At 39.0% G+C, this 26,216-nt stretch overlaps 2 protein-coding genes across 5 annotated transcripts in view; one reads left to right on the top strand and one right to left on the bottom strand.

The window, feature by feature from the left end:
* Positions 1–526: 526 nt before the first annotated feature.
* Positions 527–8,189, bottom strand: taldo1 (transaldolase 1). The gene is made up of 8 exons (XM_048168221.1): positions 8,003–8,189; positions 3,618–3,741; positions 3,356–3,463; positions 2,532–2,663; positions 2,190–2,365; positions 1,414–1,611; positions 1,189–1,334; positions 527–967 (listed from the first exon to the last, which is right to left on the bottom strand). The coding sequence occupies exons 1-8, from the start codon at positions 8,097–8,099 to the stop codon at positions 935–937; spliced, it is 1,014 nt and encodes a 337-aa protein (XP_048024178.1). The 5' UTR covers positions 8,100–8,189; the 3' UTR covers positions 527–934.
* Positions 8,190–8,199: 10 nt separating this feature from the next.
* tspan4a (tetraspanin 4a) overlaps positions 8,200–26,216 on the top strand; it is a 51,185-nt gene continuing 33,168 nt past the window's right edge. The window contains exons 1-3 of one of the 4 annotated variants that reach the window (XM_048168224.1): positions 8,200–8,337; positions 10,480–10,660; positions 15,694–15,773. In XM_048168224.1, coding sequence (XP_048024181.1) covers positions 15,711–15,773 — 63 coding nt within the window. In that variant the 5' untranslated portion in view covers positions 8,200–8,337; positions 10,480–10,660; positions 15,694–15,710. Of the gene's footprint in view, positions 8,338–10,479; positions 10,661–11,418; positions 11,944–13,112; positions 15,774–26,216 lie in introns of those variants that run through there. The other 3 variants (XM_048168223.1, XR_007181571.1, XM_048168222.1) reach the window with 3 other exon arrangements.

The raw sequence follows: 26,216 nt of genomic DNA, 5'->3' as shown, positions 1-26,216 counted from the left end.
AAAATTATATACCATTTATCACTGTAAAGCTGCTTTGACACAATCTGCATTGTAAAAAGCGCTATATAAATACAGGTGACTTAACTTGACAAGGGAGAAGGTGACAACCCAACACTTGGAAATAGGCATGGTGGTCTACAAAATCATTTATATTTAAAAATGTGTGCGGAAATCAGTTAAAGAGAAGTTGTCCCCTTGAAATTATAAGGTATCTGACATTTTTGTCAAAATTGAGTTATTCGCATATTATTCTGTGACCACTTATTTACAATATGTGATTTTTTTTTTAATGTTGTGTACATTTTGGGACTTTTTTTAAAAGTTCTATTTACACAGTCGAATGAAAAGCAAAAAGTTTGAAGCTCAATATCTCAAAACTACTTGGAATACAGAAATAACCTTATAACTCCAGTGGAACAGAGTATTGATTTCAGAGCACATGATCTGATATAGACCATTTGACCCAACAAATTAAAAAAAAAAAAAAACCTTACACAAGCTTTCAACAAACTGGAATGAAGCACTGTGGTGAGGAAAGAGGTTTTAATGACAGATACAAGATCAACATTTCTCATCATCAGAACATGGGTCGCTGAATAGAAAATACTGATGCACTTTCCCATGTGAATTTTGTAGAAATGAATAGAGCTAGTGGATTACAAACTATTGAAGCTACAGTACACTTCAAAGCCATTGGTCCTACAGTAAAAGCACAAAATCTGCTGGTTTGCTGGGAGTTAGTCTGGGTTTAGGGTTTAATCTGAGCACTCCATTAGGATCAGTTTTCTATTAAAATGTGCATGGCTTATAAAAGAGACTTTTTTTAAGACTGCAGGCTGACCGTCAGTCACAACCAAGAGTGCAGCTAAACCAGCCAATCAGAGGTCAGAGCGGGAGTGAAGAGTTTGGTCCTCTAAAGCATCTCTCTGCTTCACTACTGTCCGTTCTTCACATTAAACATCTTCTCCTGAAACATACAGGGGGAAAAAAAAAAAAAAAAGATGTTGCATGTGCTGAGGCCCACATCACCCTGAGTAAAGTGTAAACAGAAGTGCAGCGAACAAAGCAACGTACTAGTGAGCAGCATTCATCCGCTAACACGAGATGTTTAACAATACAGTTTCATTACTCAACGTCATCAACGGGTTTAAAACAAAATGTGTGGTTTTTTTTTTTTTTTTTTTTCACCTTGATCATGGCCTCAAGTTTAATGGCGTCGGCAGCAAATTTGCGGATCCCGTCAGAGAGTTTCTCCACAGCCATGCGGTCCTCATTGTGCAGCCAGCGGAAGCTCTTCTCATCCAGGTGTATCTGCTCCAGATCGCACTCCTTCGCTGAAAGAAAGGTCACGCTTGCTGAAAGCGTTTCAAATGGGTGGTTTAAGGTCGTGTCTGTGTCCGTGTGGATGCTCACCTCCCTGTGGCGTGAGGGAACACGTGACTGCGCTGTGGTCCTGGCTGAGCTCGCCCAGCAGCCCAGGAGAGATGGTGAGCAGATCACAGCCGGCCAGCGCTTTCACTTCCCCAGTGTTCCTGAAGGAGGCGCCCATCACCACCGTGCTGTAGTTGAACTTCTTATAGTAGTTGTAGATCTTGGTCACACTCTGCACACCTGAGAGAAAGACAGTGACGTCAAGACAGAAGCTGGACTAGTGGAGTGAAAAGAGACCCACATGTAGGACACTACACAAGAGTTTAGCCCGGACAGCCCTGAAACGGCACATGAAACTGCAGAAACTTGGGGTCACATGCCGGACGCATCTAAAGCATACACCATATATGAGGAAATATCACAGCATCCATCGCTTTTTCTAATCTCTCCATTTTCATGCTGTTGGGCCGCTGTCTTTTCATAAGCCAAACTTCAAACTCATTACGGTCACTTTGTCTGCTGTTGAACTCTTGCCTGTGTGGAGAATAGATCGAGCGTTTTGGACTACTGCCTTGAGTACGTAAACACACTGACACATTTGGTGTGCGATATCTGTCCTACACATGACGCTTCACAAAACCCTTCAAGAGTGTCCCCCGGCAGCACGTGTCACTATAGCTAGTGTTTGTTCATCCTGTAGAACATGAGGGTACACGTTTCAATCAGATTATGCCTTTTTGTGCTTTTGCCCTGATATTTAGACATTAACAATACGAGATGTTGAATGTTTCCGTCTGAGCTATCATCTGAGAACATGCCTGGGTCTTCATGGGGCTCGTAGTTTTTGCGGTCTGTGTTTTCCTTGTACCAGTCCAGGATTCGGCCCACAAATGGGGAGATGAGGGTGACGCGGGCCTCAGCACATGCGACCGCCTGGGCGAATGAAAACAGCAGAGTCATGTTGCAATGGATCCCGTGTTTCTCCTCCAACTCCCTGACAAACAGTCAAACACACAGACGTCAGCGGACTAGCTCTCATATGTTAATTAATAATACAGGTGCATTTGATGAATTAGCTTTTACACCATGTGTGCGGTCATCATGACAACACTGTGATGAATTAACACCTTCATCTAATAAGCTGTTGTGAACACACTCACTGTCCGGCCTGAATGCCCTCCCACGTGGAGGAGAGTTTGATGAGAATGCGGTCTTTACTGACTCCCGCCTCTTCATACAGAGAGATGAGCCTCCGGGCGCGAGACACCATTGCCTCTTTATCAAACGACAGCCTGAAAATCAAACATCACATGTCATTAAACATCTTGTGACAAACACATACACAAATGATTTCGTGCATTACAACATCAAATATGCAGAGTCCAGCGGGTACCGGATGTTACTGTAAAAATCATGAAATGGATAATAACTTTCATTAATAACCCATTAACAACATTATATAACATTCTTATCATTTTTTATTATTTATTATTATATAACATTATATAATGCTTAACATATCAGTAGATAATATATTCACAGATAGAAAAATGAGCTTGTTAATGTTTACTAATGAACTTAAACATTACATGATTAACAGATCATTATTTAAATAAATTAAAATGTTTACAAAAGTCATTATACTTTTGATTCACATCACATTGATCATGACGCTCTTTAAAAATCTACAAATGATTTTAACAGACGTTATAAAATGATTAAAAGCTTATTTGTTAATGTACATTTGAATGCTAACAAAAGTCATTAAACACATTAAATATTACCTAATGCACTTTTTTACATTTGTAAGCATATCAATATACATTTAAAAAAAAAAAAAAAAAAAAAAACTTCAAAAGGAGAGCGCTCCTATTGTTTTGACTGTGGCATCACCATCGGTACTGAGAACTGTGAAATTTGGACTACTGAAATGTGGCGTTGTGACAGAACTAGCGTAGATCATGTAACGTCACCTGACTCTTACCTGGCATCGACTTCAGTGGAGACGCGGCCAGGAACCTTCTTTAAGATTTCCAGACCAAAGCTCACAAACAGCTTGTCCATGGCATTGGTCACCTGCTCCTCCTCACTCCTGAAATTGAATATTGTTTATTAGAGCTGTAAGAAACTATATAGCAGAACATATTTGTGCACAACAGTCCCGTTTCTAGCAACCTTTCAACAGGGACAAAGTGAGCGGAGTGAATTTTGCTCACGGTCTGAGGAAAGGACAGCAATACTCTTACCCGCCGTTAGCCATGCCGTATTTTATGGCCTGGTCCACGAGGTGCTGGTAAGTGGACATTTTAGCTGCAGCCAGAATGAGAGACGGATTGGTCGTGGCATCCTGCGGCTTGTACTCTTCAATAGCTGCCGAGGAGAAAACATGGCAAATTAAAGCAACTAACAATTTATGATATACAGAGCAGAAATGATCAGAAGATGATATCAGTGTCTGTTAATTAAAAGGAGTGTGATCATGGCTGGTGCAACAAAAGATTTCTGGTTCAAAACTGTACATTTACCATTACATACAGCTTGAATCTTTAGTAACCGATAATAACTCCCGTCCTGTTCGGCATTTTTGCCAACAAAGATAATTCTGGAGTACTGTTAACCTAAAATCTAGTTATTCGGGTTTATGAGGCTTTGCCTGAACATAATCTGAGTCAATGAATAGGAGATGAGTAATAACACACACACACACACACACACACACACACACACACACACACACACACACACACACACACACACACACACACACACACACACACACACACACACACACACACACACACACACACACACACACACACACACACACACACACACACACACACACACACACACACACACACACACACACACACACACACACACACACACACACACACACACACACACACACACACACACACACACACACACACACACACACACACACACACACACACACACACACACACACACACACACACACACACACACACACACACACACACACACACACACACACACACACACACACACACACACACAATAGGCGTCTTCAGTCCTTTATTAGGGCAGGAGTCGGCAACCAACGGCACGCCGCTTAATCACTGCCATGTGACAACAGCTAAAGAGGTGCATGTAGTCCCTTGAACTTGCATTCGGATATACATTTTGAGTTAATCATTCCTCAGTCACACAGCCTGTTTTATTAAGAAAGGAGCTAGCAGTTTTTGCTTTGTGTTTAACACCATCTGTGGATTTTCAGCCGATTGAGGATGTTTAATCTGCCTCAGACAGTCGGTGAGAGAGAGAGAGAGAGATCGCTCTGATTGGCTGATCAGATTAGCAAACTAATGCATGAGAATAACAAAAGTGATAAAAGTAAGCAAACGACAAAGTTAAGAGGGCACAGATGGAAGGCTGTTCTTATTTAACCATCTCTTCTGAGCCTTTCAATATGCAAATATTTTCATAACGACATGGCTGTCTGAAAGGAAGAAAGTGAAGACCATCTTTCCTCACACGCAGGCGCAGAACACACAAGCTAATCAGCCAATGGCTGTAGACTTTGCAGTTCAAGCACATCTTTTTGGCCCAGACGCAGGTGACGCGAGGCCAAAACAGTCGGCTTTCATCGCCACTAGTTTATTGATGCTGGTTTGGTGTGTCATGGCTTCAACATGCAACACTCGTATGTCAAATGTTACATACTGTTCATATGGGATGTCTGGCAAATGAACATGCGTTTACAGTGAAAATCGCTTATTTGATTATAACAGTTAATTATACACCAACAATAAGTGGAATCATAAATAAATTAGTTACAACAATATTCTGCCCGCAGGAGGACAGTCTGTAAGCTAACTTTTCCGTTCATCAGACTCTTAAAGACTTCCGTTCATCTGCAGACAGAAAAGGCCACAGACCATCAGAACAGAATGGATTTTACACAAAGAAAATTGACAGCCTCCTTCCTTTGTAACTGCCTTTATGAAAATACACCACAGCTCTAACTCATACAGCAGTTTAATCATTTTTACAGTTCAGCTGTAGGCCGTAGGTTGCGGTTTCATGTGGATGATTGGGACACGAGTGAAGTACAAATCATTCTTTACAAAATAAATAATAGGTTACCAACCAAATATTACATTGCAAATATGGAACCATTCGGGTTTGTGCTGAATAACAGGTCCGTTTCAATTTGGATGAAGCCATTTGCATTCTGTCTGTCAATCTGGTCACCTAATTTCTCTTTCCAAATCGTAACATCTCACTCTCTTTATTAATAACTTATAAATAGAGCAGCACGATTAATTGTGAGTAACCGGCAAAATACCAGAAGTGGTGCTTTCCATGGTCGAGAATCCATGAAATGCATTTTTAGTTATTATTAGTTATAAACTTATTACTATATTATTATTATTATTATTATTATTATTATTATTATTATTATTATTATTATTATTATTATTATTATTATTATTATTATTATTATTATTATTATTATTAGTAGTAGTAGTAGTAGTAGTAGTAGTAGTAGTAGTTGTTTTCTTAGGCTGCACGATATTAAACCTGTTTAGAATCATTATAAAGCATAATGCTATTGTGAATTTACAAAGGCTGCAATTCAATTAAATAAATGTATGTGCTGCAGGTTAATATATATATGCGCTGTAATTATTTACATGTGTAGGTTATCTATGTGTGTCTCAGAGCGGCTCCATTCACAGTAAATGCTGCTCCATGTGAACTGTTATCATTTACAGGAGTGGTGCCTTCATCTCTGCATATGCTGTGAGTTCGGATTGCTTTTAACATTCATCTGGAAATGCAATGTGCGGCATTTAATCAGATTTGTAAGGCTACAAACCTACACAAGCATAGGAAACACCAAACCAAACTCATATTATATATACATTTATTATTTAGTGTGCTGTCCAAGGGGATCCAAGCTTGGAATTTAGCCCAGAGTTCTCCTCTGTATCCCCAGCCTAGAATGAGGAGCATTTTAAAAGCTTTATTTGAATATGGCAACATGATCTCTCATTCTACAATGATTCTATGATTAAATCGCTCCTCCCCTATCAGCCAATCACCATGTGCACAGATTCTAAGCATGTTGACATCATCCCTGAGGTCAGCCCCGCCCTTACTCTTAGCTTAAGACTTCTGTCTATTCCTTAGTAAAGTTTGTCTCAGCAGCTTTGTGAAAACTCTTAACTAAGAACTTTTACTGCCATTTAGGAGAGCTCTTAATGTTCTGTGAATACGGCCCCGATCCGTCGGATTTACAACATGTGAATTCAGAATTTTGGGTTCTGAAAAGTACTGGATGTTTTTAATAGTACAATGACCTCTTACATGTTAAAACATCAAGGAAAATTTTATTTCTAAATTCATGACCCCTTTAATACAGTCTCTTTGTCTGGTTGTGTGTAAATTCATAACTCTCAGGAACTTGTCAATGGAGACCAACTGCCTGATCATCATGACACTGCAGAAAGCTGCAAAGGGGAGTTTTATCCTCCTTCGCCTCCTTGTGTAAAAACAAACACTGAAATCACTGATCGGCAGTTTTGAGTTTCACAAGACAGTCTTAGGCAATGGAATCTGATGCAAGTTACAGCCATCCGATTCATCAAACAATGAATGCTGGACTTTAAACTTCATCCAAAACTCATTTCTGTGTCCTGGACAAAGTTACAGTTTCTGGACTGTCAGAGAAATTCCAGTCTGTCTGCTAACAGAGTTCACATCTGTGAAAAACAGCTTTAAATAACACGTTTGTACAGAGATAAGCGCAAACAAGGCTTTACGTCAATATAAGTGATTGGAAATTGATTTCGGGGATTTGTGTCATTAAAAAGTTAATAAATGTATTCTAAGATTAAATATTACACTTATAAACTTTAAATGAGGTCCGATGTGTTTTCATGTTTTCCGCGGTAACAGAACTTCCCTTCCTTCTCTCGAGAACACAATATGAATTAAGACGCGTAAGATGTTTAATATTAATGAAGCAACGCATTCGGTTATTCGTCGGGTGACTAACGCCCATTACTAGGATCTGCCTCTCGGCCAATCGGGTTCGCTGTTTCTGACTGTCAAGTAGAATGCTTAATATTCAGAAGATGAGCCGAGCTCGTCCAGCGATTCCTGATTTCGCTTCCGGGTCTCAGCACAACACCGCACGAGACCCAGTCGATCCGTTTTACATTAAACCAATAACTGTGAGGCATCACATGTTTTACTACGATCTGACCAACTCAACACCTTCCGAACCACTCATGCATATCATTATCAAGGAGTTCCGCTTAATTAAGATAACGGTCTGAAAAACTCTAAATTGCGAAAGCTTCAAGTTCCTCAATGCAGATTAACTTTAACTAGCAATCATTAACCAAATAACGCCCGAACTTTATTCTTGAGGAAAGCGACATTAGTAGGCTAGTTTTCTGTGAGCAGACAGCACGATCTCGGATTTGAGTGTTGACTAGTTGTGTCCACTAGATAGGGAACGCAGCTGCCAACAGGTTCAAGGATTAATGAATTAACGCACGAGCAGTTGTAAACACTTCATCACGCACCAAACAGACTCAAGACCAAGTCACGGAATCATCTATAACACATTTACCGTTGAAGTCGCCCGTGTCCGCGACGACCACCGTGTACTTCTTGATCTGCTCCAGCGCAGACTCCATCTTCCGCCGTTTGTCCGGTGACACAGACATGATCCCCGAAAAAACAGAGCTTTTATACCGGCGCCTGAACAGAGACACTACTGTCAGCAGCTGATGAAGAGAGAGCGCGCGCACGGGAGAGCAGCGGACACGCGCCTGCGTGGGGGCGGAGCCACGGCATATGACGCCATTGCGTAACAACCAGCGATCGAAGGATTGAGCCACAGTCACTATTCTGCAAGATCACAGTCACACATCAGATCATCGGCCTATTTTGTGCCTTGAATATGTATGCCCTTGTAATGCTGTTTTATTACAATGTTCAGAATCTACTCAGAAATACCCTCAAATAAGTTCCCTTCACATTTCTACAAGAATATTTTGGGTGCGCCAAAAAAAAACAAAATAACAACTTATATAGTGATGGCCGATTTCAGAACACTGCTTCAGGAAGCTTCGGAGCGTTATGAATCAGCGTGTCGAATCTGCGGTTCGGAGCGCCAAAGTCACGTGATTTCAGCAGTTTGGCGGTTTGACACGTGATCCGAATCATGATTCGACACGCTGATTCATAACGCTCCGAAGCTTCCTGAAGCAGTGTTCTGAAATCGGCCATCACTATATAAGTTGTTATTTTGTTTTTTTGGTGCAAAATATTCTCGTGGCTTTATAATATTAATATTGAACCACTGTACTCACATGAACTGATTTAAATATGTTTTTAGTACATTAATGGATTTTGAGAGAGGAAATGTCATTGCTGGCTATGCAGGCCTCACTGAGCCATCGAATTTCATCAAAAATATCTTAATTTGTGTTCTGAAGATGAACAAAGGTCTTATGGGTGTGGAACGACATGAGGGTGAGTAATTAATGACAGAATTTTCATTTTTGGGTGAACTAACCCTTTAATTTAATTCTTGATAATTGTTTGTGATTCTATCTCTGTTTTTCATTTCATAACCAGCATTTATTGCCATTTTTTGGGGGGATTTCAATAATAAAATGACTTGACTACAAAATAAATGAAGCCTATCTTAATAGGTTCACAGTGGATTGGGGAAAATACTCTAACGATCTGACTCAAGTTCTTCATTAACAACAGTGAAAACTGTTCAAAAGTTCTTAGAACATGTTTTTGTTCGCTGGGAGTGAAAGGGACTAAAATGGAATGCGAAAGAGCAAAGGAATCAACAGAGAAAAAAGACAAATGTTAAATATAGTAAAATGGAAATTAAGAGTTTAATTAAAGTTAGGGGAAGCAATGGGAACGGGAAAATGGTTTTATAACATTCAAAACTAATAACAGGGAAAAATAGAAGTAAAGAAACCATAATCTCTAGACTTGAATTTGAACTTCTATGACCAAATCTAAGTTAACACTAAGTCTAAGACTTAATCTAAACAGAATAAAGGGAAAATGATACAAATAAATGAGGCTCAGAAGGATGTCATAAGGATCTCTCCAACATATAGTAAGAAAGTATAGTAATGACAAACACGGAACACACAACACTATTACATATTATTTACTTAAAACACTTATTTATATCTCAATTTGCACACATAATTGTACATACAATTGTCTATAATATATATTGTCTTTTGCTTTTTTTGCACTTTGTCTATCTTGTAAATTTGTATATTATTATTTTATTCTTTTTATTATGTGTCTTGTCTTGTCGCTGTTACTCTGTTGCACTGTGGAGCTTCTGTCACTAAAACAAATTCCTAGTATGTGTAAACAACATACCTGGCAATAAAGCTCTTTCTGATTCTGATTCTGATTCTGAAAGATACTGATTCTGTGGAAAATTAAGATGAAGTCTGAGTTGAAGTATATTCTGCAAAGAAATTCATGATGTTTTAAATTCTTAATAGCCTATCTGATAACAACACACTTAAAGGGTTAGTTCACCCAAAAAATAAACTTCTGTCATTAAGTCCTCACCCAAACCCGTAAGACCTTCGTTCATCTTCAGAACACAAATTAAGATATTTTTGATGAAATCCGAGGGTATCTAATTCACACATAGGCAGCAACGGCATTGCACCTTTTGAGGTCCAGAAAAGTAGTAAAGACATTGTTAAAACAGTCATGTGACTGCAGTGGTTCAACCTTAATGTTATGAAGACACGAGAATACTTTTTTGTGTGCAAAAACAAAACAAAAATAACAATTTATTTAACAAATTTGTCCGTTGTTACTGAGCCGCCGTTCGGACGTATAGAATGGAGATCTGCAGCGAAAATAGCTTAGCAGTATGACAGGGGACAGACGAATTTGTTGAATAATTTGTCTTTCGGGTGTGGGTTAGGACTTAACGACAGAAATTTCATTTTTGTGTGAACTAACCCTATAAGCACAAGAATATAAGTACTTCAATACAAGTTGTAAGGATAGCTGAATTTGTTCATGTCTCCTAACCAGCAAGTGGCGGTAATGCACCTGTGGTTGTGTGTCACCCGCCATAAAAACTCAAGAAGAAGAAGAGAGAGGCGGCCGCTGCAGTGACCGCTAGGGGGAGACACTGAGAGAAGAGCAAGATGAGTTTGACTGAAGATTTCACTTACTGAAGATCGAAACCCTCCTCGAGACAGGAGTAATTAAGGTAAACATAATTTCAGGCAACTCTTATTTCTATTTAAGTAAGTTTATAACAATGATGATAATAAACAGTGAAATGTTTACTAGAATATTGTGTAGGCAATATATAGATCTATATATAGATAAGTGATTTATAATAGAGATCAGTGGTCGAACATTGCTTGTGAATGTTTTTTTTTTTTTTTTTTTTGCTTGTGAATGTGTTCATCGCGTGATTTCGGCATCGTTACGACATCAGCGCCACGGTTACGCCAGAAAACTGATATGAGGTTATTATTTCATAATGACTGATTAGCACCACAATATCACAATGATTCAAGCAAGTGTGGCTGATTGACAGTCAGTCAGTTTCATTGTTCATCATGTTTTGGGTCTATTCTGTTGCTGTTAAAACTGATAAAGCTGTTATTGGAGAATTTAAATTTATCTGACGAGTAAATGAGTGAATCTAGATATATCTGTAGGCTCCAACACTGGTTATTTTACACTATTATTAAACAAAATTTGATAAAGGATATATACAACTAACAAAATAGCTAAATTGTATTTTGAAAGAAATGTTAGTGTTACTTCTGCCCTGTTACGCCTCATTTTCATCATCATTCATTTATTTGTCTATTTCAAAGACAAATGACTATTATATAGAAGCATAAATACACTTTTATAAAATTCTTTTTTTTTCATTAAAGTATAGCAACATTATGTTGTGTGAAATCTTAGCCGTTGTTGCCTTTGACCAGCAGATGGCGCTAGTGTTTCGAGTCTTTCCATGCCGTCAATCATGTTTCAAAGCGATTATTTCAAACGTTTTAAAGATTCAGAAAGCATTATTTGTCTCATCACTAGTGCAAATTATATTCATCATCTTATTAGGGACACAGTTGATGTTCTGTGTCTGTGTTGCACAATAACTCTAACCCTATGTAGTTTATATGAACTCCAAACGTCAACACTGTTACCACAACCTCATTTCAAGTCACTTTAGCAATGACATTGATACCTAAGTTGTTATTGTTATTGCAGTAAGAGATGTTAGATCATTTTTAAGTAGATAAGACTGAGAGAGAAAAAAAGAGCTTACAGAGAAGATAAAAATAGAGTCTCAGTTAGGAATAACATTACAGCATTCCTGGGATGCCTGATGGCGGTCCCTCCCTGAGCCTGACCAGAAATGGGTGAATAAAACACTCTCCGGTCAGGAGAGAAAACAGCAGCTGGACTTAGAAAAGAAAAGACACAATGAAGAAGGACAGCAGAAGTAAAGCATCATAAGGCAATAAGGCAGAGGTGAGTGATATAAAAGTTAATGCCAATTACTGTATGCGCCATTTATACAAATCTGAACACTGAGTTTCTAGAGCAACTAAAAAAAGAAAGAAAGAAAGTGCCAAAGTGGACAAGTAAGATGTTTTTGAATTTGTTTGCTCAAAAAAACAAATGTTGCTGTGGACACTATTTGGACAAATTTCACAAGAAGATAGATGTTTCATTAAATGGAGTTTAGGTTGTTACAGTTTAAGTCGTTCATTTTCAGGCCATTGTGAATAAAAGTAGATGATAATAGACATTAAAACATTGTGTCTAAAGTAATTCGGCTATGAACTATGAGCTGTTGTTAAACAATGTTCTGTTGCCATTCCTGCCTAGAGGAGTTTACATCAGGCCTGTTTAAAATCTCAGCGGTTTTATAGTGTTTTTACAGCAAGTCAAATCTTAGTCTTCTTTTGGCTATTAGTGCAGTGAGGGTTCGGATACATTATCTAAAACTAGGGTATGTTTTAAATAATATTTGTAAATACTTTTCTATATTTCTGCAGGTTTTATAAATTCATGCATGCTTTTGCATTTTATAGCATTCTTGCAATAACCTGTTTTCTAGTGTGCATGTAAACATATTGCATCTCTGCTCCATCCCTCACTGATGTTGAGTCTCACAGTTTCTCATTTACACTAACAAAGTGTGAGCTGTCCAACAGGGAGGCTCTAAACCAGGCAAAGTTGTGCTGGTCTTTTCTTCCCTATTGTTCCGTATATCTGAGTGAAACGCTTCTGGAACAAGAACAAATGTAGGGCGGAGCTTGATTTTGTCTGTGGGGAATTGATTGGATGGTTGTGGTTTGCTATTGGTGGATCTCATGTGAGTGACAGGTTGCCCCGCCCTCATCATCAGAGAAGAGAAGAGATGCTGCAAGAGGAAGATATTCTGATTCAAGGTTATGAGGAACATGAAATTAACACAATAATGATGTGCACCGATAAATCATTTAGAATAAACACTGTGAAAAAAATCATGGAAACCCTGAAAAAATATATAGAGAGTGTATAGGGTTTTTTCCCTATATATATATATATATATATATATATATATATATATATATATATAAAAAAAAAAAAAAAAAATAGAAAAAGAAAATGTATATCCATCCGGATAAAGATGATATTTAACATTTATCTTCGTAGTTTACATCTTATTTATCTCTAAAGAAATCTGCAACATAGAATAGAACATCATCATTTTCTGTAACTGTAGCTCTCAGCCCTAATAAATAAATAAATGTAACAATAAATGAATATTAACCATAAATCAGCAGTATTGCACTTGTAGAAACACTCAATATTAGAGTCAGAGGCAATTTTATACGTTTTGAATCACTATATGGTCACTAATAAGATTTGTCTTATTTTATAATTTAATAACATTTTACTAATCATTTTAATATAATGTAAATATATTGTAAATTTAGAAATATATAGACCAAAGAGTTTTTGAACTCATGATTTAACATTGTACATGGATTATTGTCGAGCCCTGGCACCTTCCTTTATTAAAGGAAATAGGAACGTAAAGAGCTTTGCCTCATTTTCTGTGATCAAACACATTGTTTGCATGCATTTGGTTGCATATGTGTTTTTACATCAAATCAGATGGATGTTTAGTCCTCTCTATAATATATACACCACTGAAGTGCTTAGACAGGATGATAGTGAAACTGTAGAGGTGTGGATCAAATAATCTGAGCAGACAGAGAGGCTGATAATGAAGCTTTAGAGAGACTCTGTTAATGAGGTCTCCGCAGTAATGTTAGTTGGGAATAAAAGCGTCAGGCGGGATCAAACGAGACTTCTAACAATCACAAACCTTTAAGCTGCCTTTGTACTGCAGGACCTAATGCACAGATTACAGTGTTTATAAAAATAACACGACGAGATATAACAATGTGTTTTCAGAAGAAGAAATATGTTGAAGGAATTTATTCAAATATCAAACTCTGGTAAACTGAACCATGTTGTTAGGTTAATTAACTCAGATCCTACATGCAGAAGAATCTTAATTATGAATGTTATTTGTGCATCACAGTGTCAAAACAAAGGCACACACTGACATCTACTCTACTCGTGATGAATGTCAGCGAGCCTCTATCATGCTGATACGCACCAGCAGCTCATGAATACAAGTGGAAAAAGGGAAGAGAACGACAGCAAGAGGAGGAGGAGAGATGAAGAATGAGAAATGAAAAAGTGTTGCAGAGGAGATATTCTGCATCACACTGCTGTAATAGCTAGTTTGGGCTGGTGTGGATTGAGAAGAGAAGATGTGAGATAAAGAGAAGCTGTGTGTTGAAGGAAGATGGCGAGCAGCAGAAGACGATTGGACGAGCTGTGAGGAGGCGTGGCCAGAGCCTGAATGATTTGTGCGACAGTTACCAGAGAAAGAGGAGGCGAGAGACTGTGAGTGTGTGTGTGCATGTGTGTGAGGGGGTGTAGGAGCGCAGGAGAGACATAGGAGATCTGTTCTGCGGTAGCTGTTGGGGTTTTGTATGCTGAAAGGACTACGGCTCAGGCTGCTGTCTCTGCTTTATACCTGGAGTGAAGAGCAGAGGACAGAAGAGGGTCGATGCTGAACCTATTAATGCTCTGCCAGACCTCTGGATCCTGAAGCAAACTGAGAGGGATAAAGACACAGAGGCTGAGATAGAAGGAGAAAGAAGTGGCGTGGAAAAGGGAAGTCAGCTTTAAGGAAAGAAAATGAGAAGCAGCATGAGGGACAGGTTGAAGAGATGATGCATTGGTTCAAAATTGAAGATTGAAACCTTGACTGGCAAAGCAGTGCAAGCCTCTGTGTATTAAAATATGTGTCAGTTCATCTGTATTTATCTGTCCATTCATGCTGTCTGGGAAATCTCCAGCTGATTTGGAGGTCAAGAAAATACTGGATATTTTGCACAGTCCAGCCGTGAGTGGGACTTCTTCTCGTTTCTCCAGTAGGCGTGCCTTAAGCATTCAGGTGTGCCGAGGGGTGTTTATTTGTCAGGAGGCCAGAGTCACGTACATGCTGAAACGAGTCTGGTCCAATGGATGTTTGTGGTAAGGCATCTTCCTCAATGAAGCGCCATTAAAGCACCATTAGAGCACCTGTGCCATTGATTGAAGGTCCAGTAAGGATTAATTGCATTGCAGGAAATTACTGAAGTGCTTCTGGAAGATACTGAATCAGCAGTTAAAAGTGATTAAACACTCATAAGGACTGTGGGTGGACCGTTGTTGGACTTTATTCCTCGAATGTCTATACTTTGTAACGTTTAGCTTGTGGACCAAAGACTGTTGCATCTTGAATGCGACAAAAATGCGAACTCCTTTTCATCAAAAAAAACAAATAATGTCCATATTTTAAGGACAGCGGGTTTGTGTTTTCCAGCTTGCTAGTTTGTCACGTTTCCTACTTTGTGACTTGTCTTGTAAAAGTGGGGATCATTTGGCCTCTGGGGGTCCGGGCTCCAGCCCCGGTCCCGGCCCCCAACCCAAAAATGCGCCGCTCGAGTACAGACGAAACCCCGTACCGCCGTAGTCCCTCTTTGGACAGCAAGCCGGGGTCGCCGCCTCTGCGCTACAGCGGCGAGTACGAGTACCACAGCTCACCTTTCGTCTTTGGCATTCGTACCACGCCAGGGTCAAAGAAAGCTAAAGCCAGCTACACCACAGCACAGGGCAGGAAATATGTGGTGTTTTACCTGGACCTGTCCTTCATCTTCCTCCTAGAGCTGCGGCGCTGCAGGATGGCCGAGGGCTGCCTGAGGGCCCTGAGATACGGGATGGTTTTCTTCAATCTGCTCTTCTGGGTGAGTTCCTATAGATCATCTCTTCTGTTATTCTGTTCAAATCAAAGAATGTCAAAGGGATGGTTCACTCAAACATAAAAAGAAAATGCTCAGTATTTACTTGTGTTGTTCTTGCTTTCTTCCATGAAACACAGCAGATGTTTAGCTGAATGTTTGAGCTACTCTTTCCCATAGAACGACTACTAGTGAACATGTTCTTTCAAGCACCAAAAATGGCCAAAACACCACAAAACTCTCATAAACATATTCCATGCAGCTCTCAAATCCTGCTTGTTTCTGTTGCTTTATGTTTTGCTTTATTATGTTGTGACATGAACCTGGCCTTCGTTGGTCACTGTGAAGTGTCGATGTGCAGGCTGGAGTCAGATGAGTTTCTCCGCTGTAGGCCCACAGTCATTTGTGCTGTGTGTGATCACATAATAAAACAAGCTTAAATAACTTATTGTTCTACAATTACAAAAAAAAAATGTTACAGTCCCCAGAAAATTTTGTTGTGAAACAGAATATGTTCAGTTGTACCTGAACATACAACATATCAAAAGAAAGAAAAGAGCCTGTGCTTTTACACAAACTAAAAAAAAAAAAAAATTCTAGCTTCACACTTTTTTTTATCAACACTTGAATGGGGGTATTTTGAGAAAGAAAGAAAGAAAGAAAGAAAGAAAGAAAGAAAGAAAGAAAGAAAGAAAGAAAGAAAGAAAGAAAGAAAGAAAGAAAGAAAGAAAGAAAGAAAAGCTGAGAAATTCACGATTTTGTCTCGATGGGATTTAGATTGATGATCTAAACACAGATCCATCAACACCTCAAAGCTTCGCAGTCATTTCCTCTTCATGGGTTCAACATTTCTTTCCATAACATCAGGAAGTTTAAATTAGTTTATTGTTTGATGATCGCAGTATTTTACATGTACGTCCTCAATGTTTCTGTCACTTGTTTCTGCTTCTTCTTCATCTGTGTTTTGATCTGGAGATTCGGTACTCTTTCAGAAGATGTGTAATAGCGCCCCCTACCGTATAACAGTAAAAAAAAGACATGGATTTGAGAAAATTCAGTCAATGGTGGTGAAAGAGTTAATGTGGAGGTGCTCATATTCTACATTATGGTCGATACTCTTGTGTTGTTGTTGTTTTTTTAAATTGGCATTTAGAATCAGCTGTTTGTTGTTTTCTGCCACTGTCATTTCCTCACTTGTGTCACACAGTGCGGCTGAACACATATTTCAGTGCTAACACTTCCTGTGTAAGAAGAATGACAGTACAGTTATAGCGTCTGTCAGGTGAGCTGCTGTGTTTTTCTCCCTGCTGACTGCTTCTCTGGACGTCATCTGTGCTCCGGTGCTCAACATGAACGCCTGCGAAGTGTCTTTGCTGTTTGGAAGGGGAAGTTAGTTTCTGTGATAATAAGCCACATCCGTGTTGGATAACCTGAATTCTTATTTTATTCTTATCAAGTGACCACTGCTCGGTCTGGATCACAGCTCATTTAAAGGGGTCATATGGCACATTTTTTTGAAGATTATTCTTAATTTGGCAAATAAGTAAAGTATTAAATGAGCATTACAAAAAAATCCCTTTAAAAGTCAAAATACTGATTGCTGTATTTTATATCATTGATCATAAAGCTGTCAGTCTACAGCATTCCTTATCCCAAATGGCACCCTAAACCCTCACGGTCTTCCTCTGAGTCCTCCGCTTTGACTGCCAGGTAGAAGTGCTCCGCGTATCTCGCAGGCTAGCGGGCTCGGCAGAAGTGCGCATCGAGGGTGCATAGCGGCCTTCTGAAAGCTAAAATGACAAATGGGACACCCTACGGTCTTGTGGACTTTCAGTCCACAAGACTGAAAGTGCACATGAAGTGTGCCATTTGGGACAGGGCCACTGTGTTATTCCAAAACATGGAGAATACTTAATAATCCCTTCTTTTTATAGTATGGTAATGTCAGGATCAGGACCTCTAGCAAGTGCTGCAAGTTTTTTTTAGATATAAAGTAAAATGTCAACTTCCACCAATGGCAAAGTTAAAAATCTAAAGTTCAGTGTGTGTGTGCTTCAGTGCTGCTGAAGCTGTCTGAGGAACCAACAGGATTTTGGGTGCTCTGTGATTTTCTTCGCTTTGGGAAAGCTGTTTAGATAAATGGTCCTCCACTGGACGTCAACTGTGCAGAAATCCCTAGAAACATGGCAAGAAAATTGACTCAAAGCCTAGCTAAGCGGACTTTAAACCCTGCATTCCCTTGTGACAAAGAAGTGTGCTTAATTGTATTGAATGCGCACACGTAGAGTACTTAAAATATACTTGTAAATTATATTTTTAACCTGTAGATATGATATTAATCAAATAAATGCACTTAAAGTGTACGTTGAAACATTGTCATGAAAGTGTGGTCTCTCAGTTTCATCACAATATTTCAACACACTTAAAGGGTTAGTTCACCCAAAAATGAAATTTCTGTCATTAATTACCCTCATGTCATTCCACACCCGTAAGACCTTAAGTTATTTTTGATGAAATCCAAGAGGTGTTTTTATCCCCCATAGAAAGCAACGTAATTATCATCATTAAAGGTCCAGAGAAGTAGTAAAGACATCGTTAAAACAGTCATGTGACTGCAGTGGTTCAACCTTAATGTTATGAAGTGACGAGAATACTTTTTGTGCGCAAAAACAAAACAAAAAATATAGCTGCGAGCAGCGATGGCGGGCCCAAGCCCGGTGGCACCGCCACCCCGGTGGCTTCAGGGCAACTGTGCACAGCGGGCAATAGGCACTTAAAACGGTTAAACATCAAAGGACTATGTCAAATTCACTCCACATTTACTGCACTACAAGGTGCCACTATAGAGCCCCTCCTCCCTGCCCATTTTCAAAGGATTACATGTGCCAAGTTTTAACATTATTCTGATGAATTTTGAAGCAAATCAGGTAAAAATAAGAGGGTGATCTCAATGTATGCTGAAAGTGACACATTTTCTGCTTCCAGTTGGTGGCGCTATTACTTTGAATCACAATAGTCACATCCATGTGATCAGCCTTGTACAACGAAGACTAAGCCGAAGTTTCATCAAAATCAATTAATGTATGCAGAAGTTATAACACTTTGTTTCCCTTTTCTTGCCATAAATTCGTTGCCTCGCCACGGCCAAACCGTTTGAGATATCCAAAATCCGTTTGCAATTAAACAACTTCAATGTGTTAGCAACAAGTTAAAAAAAGTTTGGTGTAAATTGGATAAACCCTGTAGGAGCAGTAGTATAAAATTCATAGCCTGTTTTTTCAAAAAATTAACATTCAAACCAAAATAGCTGACTTCCTGTTGGTCGGAGCTAATGAATGTAAATTAGAAAATTGTCCGGCTTGATGAGAACAATATGTGTACCGAGTTTGGTGATTGTAGGAAAAACTAACCCCCCCACTTTTGTCAAAAGGTGGCGCTACTGAGCCCCTCCACCACGCCCATTTCTATGGCTTTGTCCATGTCTACTGGTTGACAATATTGATGTGTGTGTCGAGTTTCATGCAATTTGAAGCATGTTAAGAGCCTCAAAAACACTCAAGAATATTATTACAGTTTGACCTGTTGCCATGGCAACAATATTTCAAATATCAAAAATCCTGTCATAGGTCTACATCTGCTGTGTATTGACATTACACTGATGAAGTTTGAAGCAAATCAGGTAAAAATAAGAGGGTGATCTCAAAACATTTCAAAAAGTGATACACTTCCTGCTGCCAGTTGGTGGCGCTATAACTTTGACTCACAATAGTCACATCCATGTGATCAGACTCCTATAACGAACACACTCGTGAAGTTTCATAAAGATCAATATATGTATGCAGACGTTATAACACATTTCCTGTTTCCTTTTTCTCGCCATAAATTCGTTGCCTCGCCACGGCCAAACCGTTCGAGATATCAAAAATCCCCTGGCAATTTTTAATCATCAGTGTCTTGACTTCATGCTGACCGAGTTTGGTGGCGATCGGATTAATCGTCTAGGAGGAGTATATCAAATTCCAGAGCATGCGTTTTTCAAACAACCCTTAATAGCTGACTTCCTGTTGGCGTGGTGTTTAACTTAGAGCACGAAAGTTGTTCGGCCCGATGAGGTCTATATGTGTACTGAGTTTCATACTAATACGTGCAAGCGTGTTTAATATATGGACCAAATTTTCAGACTTTTTTCAAGGGGCGCTGTCGAGCCCCCCTGCCACGCCCGGGTACCAGCCTCTCCGGCGTCCTAATGGCCGCGGATTCCAATGTGTGTGCCAATTTTCAAGAGTTTTTGAGCATGTTAAGGCCCCCAAAAAGCCCCGGAAGACGGAAAAAAAATAAAAAAAAAAAAAAAAAAAAAAAATAATAAATATAGCTGCGAGCAGCGATGGCGGGCCCAAGCCCGGTGGCACCGCCACCCCGGTGGCTTCAGGGCAACTGTGCACAGCGGGCAATAGGCACTTAAAACGGTTAAACATCAAAGGACTATGTCAAATTCACTCCACATTTACTGCACTACAAGGTGCCACTATAGAGCCCCTCCTCCCTGCCCATTTTCAAAGGATTACATGTGCCAAGTTTTAACATTATTCTGATGAATTTTGAAGCAAATCAGGTAAAAATAAGAGGGTGATCTCAATGTATGCTGAAAGTGACACATTTTCTGCTTCCAGTTGGTGGCGCTATTACTTTGAATCACAATAGTCACATCCATGTGATCAGCCTTGTACAACGAAGACTAAGCCGAAGTTTCATCAAAATCAATTAATGTATGCAGAAGTTATAACACTTTGTTTCCCTTTTCTTGCCATAAATTCGTTGCCTCGCCACGGCCAAACCGTTTGAGATATCCAAAATCCGTTTGCAATTAAACAACTTCAATGTGTTAGCAACAAGTTAAAAAAAGTTTGGTGTAAATTGGATAAACCCTGTAGGAGCAGTAGTATAAAATTCATAGCCTGTTTTTTCAAAAAATTAACATTCAAACCAAAATAGCTGACTTCCTGTTGGTCGGAGCTAATGAATGTAAATTAGAAAATTGTCCGGCTTGATGAGAACAATATGTGTACCGAGTTTGGTGATTGTAGGAAAAACTAACCCCCCCACTTTTGTCAAAAGGTGGCGCTACTGAGCCCCTCCACCACGCCCATTTCTATGGCTTTGTCCATGTCTACTGGTTGACAATATTGATGTGTGTGTCGAGTTTCATGCAATTTGAAGCATGTTAAGAGCCTCAAAAACACTCAAGAATATTATTACAGTTTGACCTGTTGCCATGGCAACAATATTTCAAATATCAAAAATCCTGTCATAGGTCTACATCTGCTGTGTATTGACATTACACTGATGAAGTTTGAAGCAAATCAGGTAAAAATAAGAGGGTGATCTCAAAACATTTCAAAAAGTGATACACTTCCTGCTGCCAGTTGGTGGCGCTATAACTTTGACTCACAATAGTCACATCCATGTGATCAGACTCCTATAACGAACACACTCGTGAAGTTTCATAAAGATCAATATATGTATGCAGACGTTATAACACATTTCCTGTTTCCTTTTTCTCGCCATAAATTCGTTGCCTCGCCACGGCCAAACCGTTCGAGATATCAAAAATCCCCTGGCAATTTTTAATCATCAGTGTCTTGACTTCATGCTGACCGAGTTTGGTGGCGATCGGATTAATCGTCTAGGAGGAGTATATCAAATTCCAGAGCATGCGTTTTTCAAACAACCCTTAATAGCTGACTTCCTGTTGGCGTGGTGTTTAACTTAGAGCACGAAAGTTGTTCGGCCCGATGAGGTCTATATGTGTACTGAGTTTCATACTAATACGTGCAAGCGTGTTTAATATATGGACCAAATTTTCAGACTTTTTTCAAGGGGGCGCTGTCGAGCCCCCCTGCCACGCCCGGGTACCAGCCTCTCCGGCGTCCTAATGGCCGCGGATTCCAATGTGTGTGCCAATTTTCAAGAGTTTTTGAGCATGTTAAGGCCCCCAAAAAGCCCCGGAAGACGGAAAAAAAATAAAAAAAAAAAAAAAAAAAAAAATAATAATAATCCTTAGAAGAACAAGAGGGCCCTGCGCGAATTTTCGCTTGGGCCCTAATAATCCTTAGAAGAACAAGAGGGCCCTGCGCGAATTTTCGCTTGGGCCCTAAATAATGACTTTATTCAACAAATTCGTCTCTCCTCTGTCTTTACTATTAAATGTCTTTACTCTCTGGACTTTGAATGACAGTAATTACATTGCTTTCTATGGGGAAAAAAACACCTCTTGGATTTCATCAAAAATATCTTAATTTGTGTTCTGAAGATGAATGAAGGTCTTACGGGTGTGGAACGACATGAGGGAGAGTAATTAATGACAGACATTTCATTTTTGGGTGAACTAACCCTTTAAGTTGAAAAGGGTTTTTGTTTTATAGTCTTTTATATTTTGTGGTTAGCCTTCTTATTTTCATGTTCTTGTTTCCCCTTTTTTGTCTTTGATATATTCATCATTACATTTAGTTTGCACTTAAGTATATTCTTTTAAAATTTATTACTTCTGTAATATGTTTTCTTTCAAAAATATGCTGAAGTGTACTTCTTTTTCACAAGTGTTTCTTTTCAAAGATTTCAACCTGAAGTCCGGTGCATGTTCTGTGCTGTAAGCGCTCTTCTTGCCCTTGAACAATGCAAACGTCCACTGCGTCCAAACTCATGAGTGAAGTTGTTGACAAGGCAAATGGATTCACAGTGGATCCTCTCCCATATAGTGTGAGATGTGATCTCTGATTGAATTGCCGTTAAATGACTGTGTAGACATGAAGGGATGCTGTTATTAGCGCAGCTGACAAGCAGTGAGGGAATTTCCCCCATCAACCGGTCAAATGGTTTGTGTATAACAGGTACAGATCCTACTCACTATACTAAGGCCTGAAATATAATGGAAAAAACATCTAGCTACACAAACTTGATTTCATGCATTGTTACATTGCACAACGCACTGAGAGTTACAGTATGTGTTCAGAATATAGGCTATTTTACTTTAATCTTTGATTCCTGCTGGTTTTAAATGGCTGAAAGAATCAGTTCAATTCTTGTGATTAGAATTGAGAAAAATCAATCTGTGTCCTGTGCTGATGTCATTAACTACTATCAATGGGTTTTTAGCCCGAAATCTTCTCCAAAAAAACAAACAAAACAAAAAACAAAACAAAAAAACACTTTTTAGATGATGTAACTGCAAATAAAAATATTGGGTAAACTAGAGCATTTTTCTAATTTTTTTTTTTCCCTTAATGAGCTTTTTGCCATTGAATGAATATTTATATTTAATGTTCCTCTTGACATCCATCTTGGAAGGATTTTTTACTGTGCTTGTCGCAATGCAGTATGGGATTTACTTCTCTGCAAGGAATATATGGGATGCTGCCTTGGCATGTGGCTGAAAAAAGGCATCTTTAAATACTGCTTACAATCTGAATGCCTTAAAATGCTGCCTACATTGGAGCTCAGCATTAAAACCACATTAAAAACAGCACTATGTTTTTCACTTGGCTTGAATTCTATGCAGCATGCCATCTTTGTACAGCCAAGATGAAAAGCCTGTATTCGGTTGCACATGGAATGATGTCATGTGTGTTGACTGAGACACGCCATCGACACTGTTATACTGCACACAGATTGATCAGCTGAGCAGTTATTTGACAGCCAATGAAAAACATTAAGGAGGCTAATTGACAGAACTATGTCATGTCATCCTTTGTGGTCATTGGATGTTTTGTTCAGTGTATTCTGGAGCATGTATTAAAGATGTTTCATCTCAATGGCTTCATCATGCTAACTCTTCACCAGTCTGTTTTCCCTCTCCTGTTATCCAGTTAATGTTGCTGTGTCAGACTGATCTGGATGCTCAAATCACACGGCAAAACATTGAAGCGCCACAGAGTCACAGTGTTGCAGCGGGTTGGGCAGAGATTCTTCCGTTTGAAATCTTTGAAAAGAAGGGTTATAATGCAGTTTAAAGGCCGCTTAGCTAGGCTTTGAGTCTGTTTTTTTGCCATGTTTCTAGGGATTTTCTCAGTTGAGGGTGTTTCTCAATTGACATCCAGTAGAGGACCATTTATGTAAACAGCTTTCCTAAAGTGAAGTAAATCACAGAACATCCAAAATCCTGTTGGTTCCTCAGACAGATTCAGCAGCACTGAAGCATGCATATATACACATTGCAAATCCATTAACATATTCATTATTCGTGCAGATATGAGTACATTACATATTAATTAGTGCATTTTAATGGGGAAGGGATATTTAACATTTAGCTGAACTTTAGCCATGAACTGTTCTCATGAACAAACTCTCATCTGTTCAACCATGAAGCTGGATGATCTTTTGATTTGAGCTGCAAAACAAAAATAAATGTGTGTTTGATTCAACAGTAGATGTTCATGGACACGAACACACACATCAGTACATTTAATTGCTCTTGAATGACACACAAGCACATTTGATCTGCCATGACCATATTTGATGTTCATTAATGTTTGTGTAAATTAAATGTTCATCAATATAAAGCAGTCACGTCTCCTCAGAAGAATCACTTGATTCTTATGGATTACAATGAGCATTTCGAAGTCTTTTGGTAGATTGGAGGCAGTGGCGTAGCGTCTGGGCATGCAAGGTATGCACGTGCATATGGGCCCGGGCGGATTCGGGGCCCACTATTACGGGCTTAACCCCAAAGTATACTACGGGCGTCCGCGCACCGTCCGCATCACGAACATTCATCATCAGGAGGGTTTGCGGACGTCCGCACTCCCCGTCCGCGTGCAGCCCAATTTTCGTGATGGCATGGACAGTGTGTGTACTGTACAACAGCCCATGCGAGAGTGAAATGAGTGCTTAAAAACAAAAGTCCACTAGATAGTGCGCAGTGCACACGCCGAACGCGTCTTTCTGTAGCCAAATACTTTCAAAGGCTCACACGCACGTCTGTGCGCGAGACAGAATCCGTGTACATGTTCAGAAAAATGAAGTATATTATTAATGTTGTCAATAACTTGCTATAGCCTATCTATTTTAAATGTACTGAAAATCATTATGAATCTGAATAAATGGACCATTTCTGCCGTTTTTCAAGTGGGTTTTTGAAACGTATGCATGCAGTAATGTAAGTAGCACAGAATTTTAAATGAGTCATAATGGTTTTCTGAAGAAAAAAAAAAAAAGAAAGAAAAAAAAAACGACTACGTCTGCACATTTCAGGATGTGAATAAAAGTAACTCGTACTCGTTGGGGTAGAAAGTCTTTATTCAACGAAATAAAATTCACATAAAACGTGGCGGAAACATATTTAGAGAAGAAACTTTTAGTAAATTTATTAGGAAAACGTGCATTAAAAAAAGTCTGTGACAGAATAATTCATTCATAACTTAATAACATAAATCTTAGCACTCATCGCATCTGAAATGATGATCATTCTTAAATTCCAAAGCCAGAGTCGAATGGGTCAAATTCAAATTTAGACTGTGTTGAAAAGCCGTTTTTTTTTTTGTTGACATTTTTTAAATGCAAAGTCAAAATGATGGAGGACAGCATATAGTATTGTCATTCCTAGAAATGTTTTTTTTTTTTTTTTAAACAAGTTTTGTCTGCATGTTAGTGATAATATCTTATTCATATTAAAGTCCTGGGACTCATTCGACTCACATCCCCTCCACCCCCCGCGAAACCGAGGGGGGCCCGTGAAAATTTTTTGCATACGGGCCGAGGGCTAACTTGCTACGCCACTGATTGGAGGGACAGAAATCACAATATCTTCATTTGTGTTCTGAAGATGAACAAAAGTCTTACGGGTTTGGAATGACATCATGAAGGTGAGTAAATGATGACAGAATTTTTAGTAGATTTTGATTTGGTATAATTAGATGCAGAAAAAGCTTTTGAAAAGGTTGAATGGAATTATCTTTTTGACATGCTTAATTGTTTTGGACTTTGAGAGAATTATTGTGAATGTAATGTATAAGAATCCCTCAGCTGAAGTGCTGACCAATAATACGGTGTCAAAATCATTTATTGCATCTAGAGGATGCAGGCTGGGATCTCCAGCTGTTCATATTACCATCAAAACATTTCCAGTTGCTGTCAGAAGGCATAACAGTTGCTGGTATCGAACACAACAGACACTTTTTGTTGTACTTGTACTCACCAACAATACTCAGATGAGCTGTAGGCCGATACTAGTGCTGCTGGGAAATACTTGAATGAAAAACAGTTGCCATGGCAATAATGACAGCAGCAGCCTTATTAAAGAGTAAGAGAAATGTAAGATGCTGTATTTTTAGGCCATACACCAGGCTATATCACTATATTTAGACTGCAGAATGAGCCTGTCTCACTGTTGTGCTTTTGTTCTTCTTTTGTATTTTTCCCTTTTCTTTCCTTCTCATTTTTTCACCTTAAAACATA

The sequence above is a fragment of the Megalobrama amblycephala genome, linkage group LG19 (genome assembly GCF_018812025.1).
Source record: "Megalobrama amblycephala isolate DHTTF-2021 linkage group LG19, ASM1881202v1, whole genome shotgun sequence".
NCBI lineage: Eukaryota > Metazoa > Chordata > Actinopteri > Cypriniformes > Xenocyprididae > Megalobrama > Megalobrama amblycephala.
The sequence above is the reverse complement of the archived record's forward strand: the minus strand, read 5'-3'. Positions and strand labels throughout refer to the sequence as shown.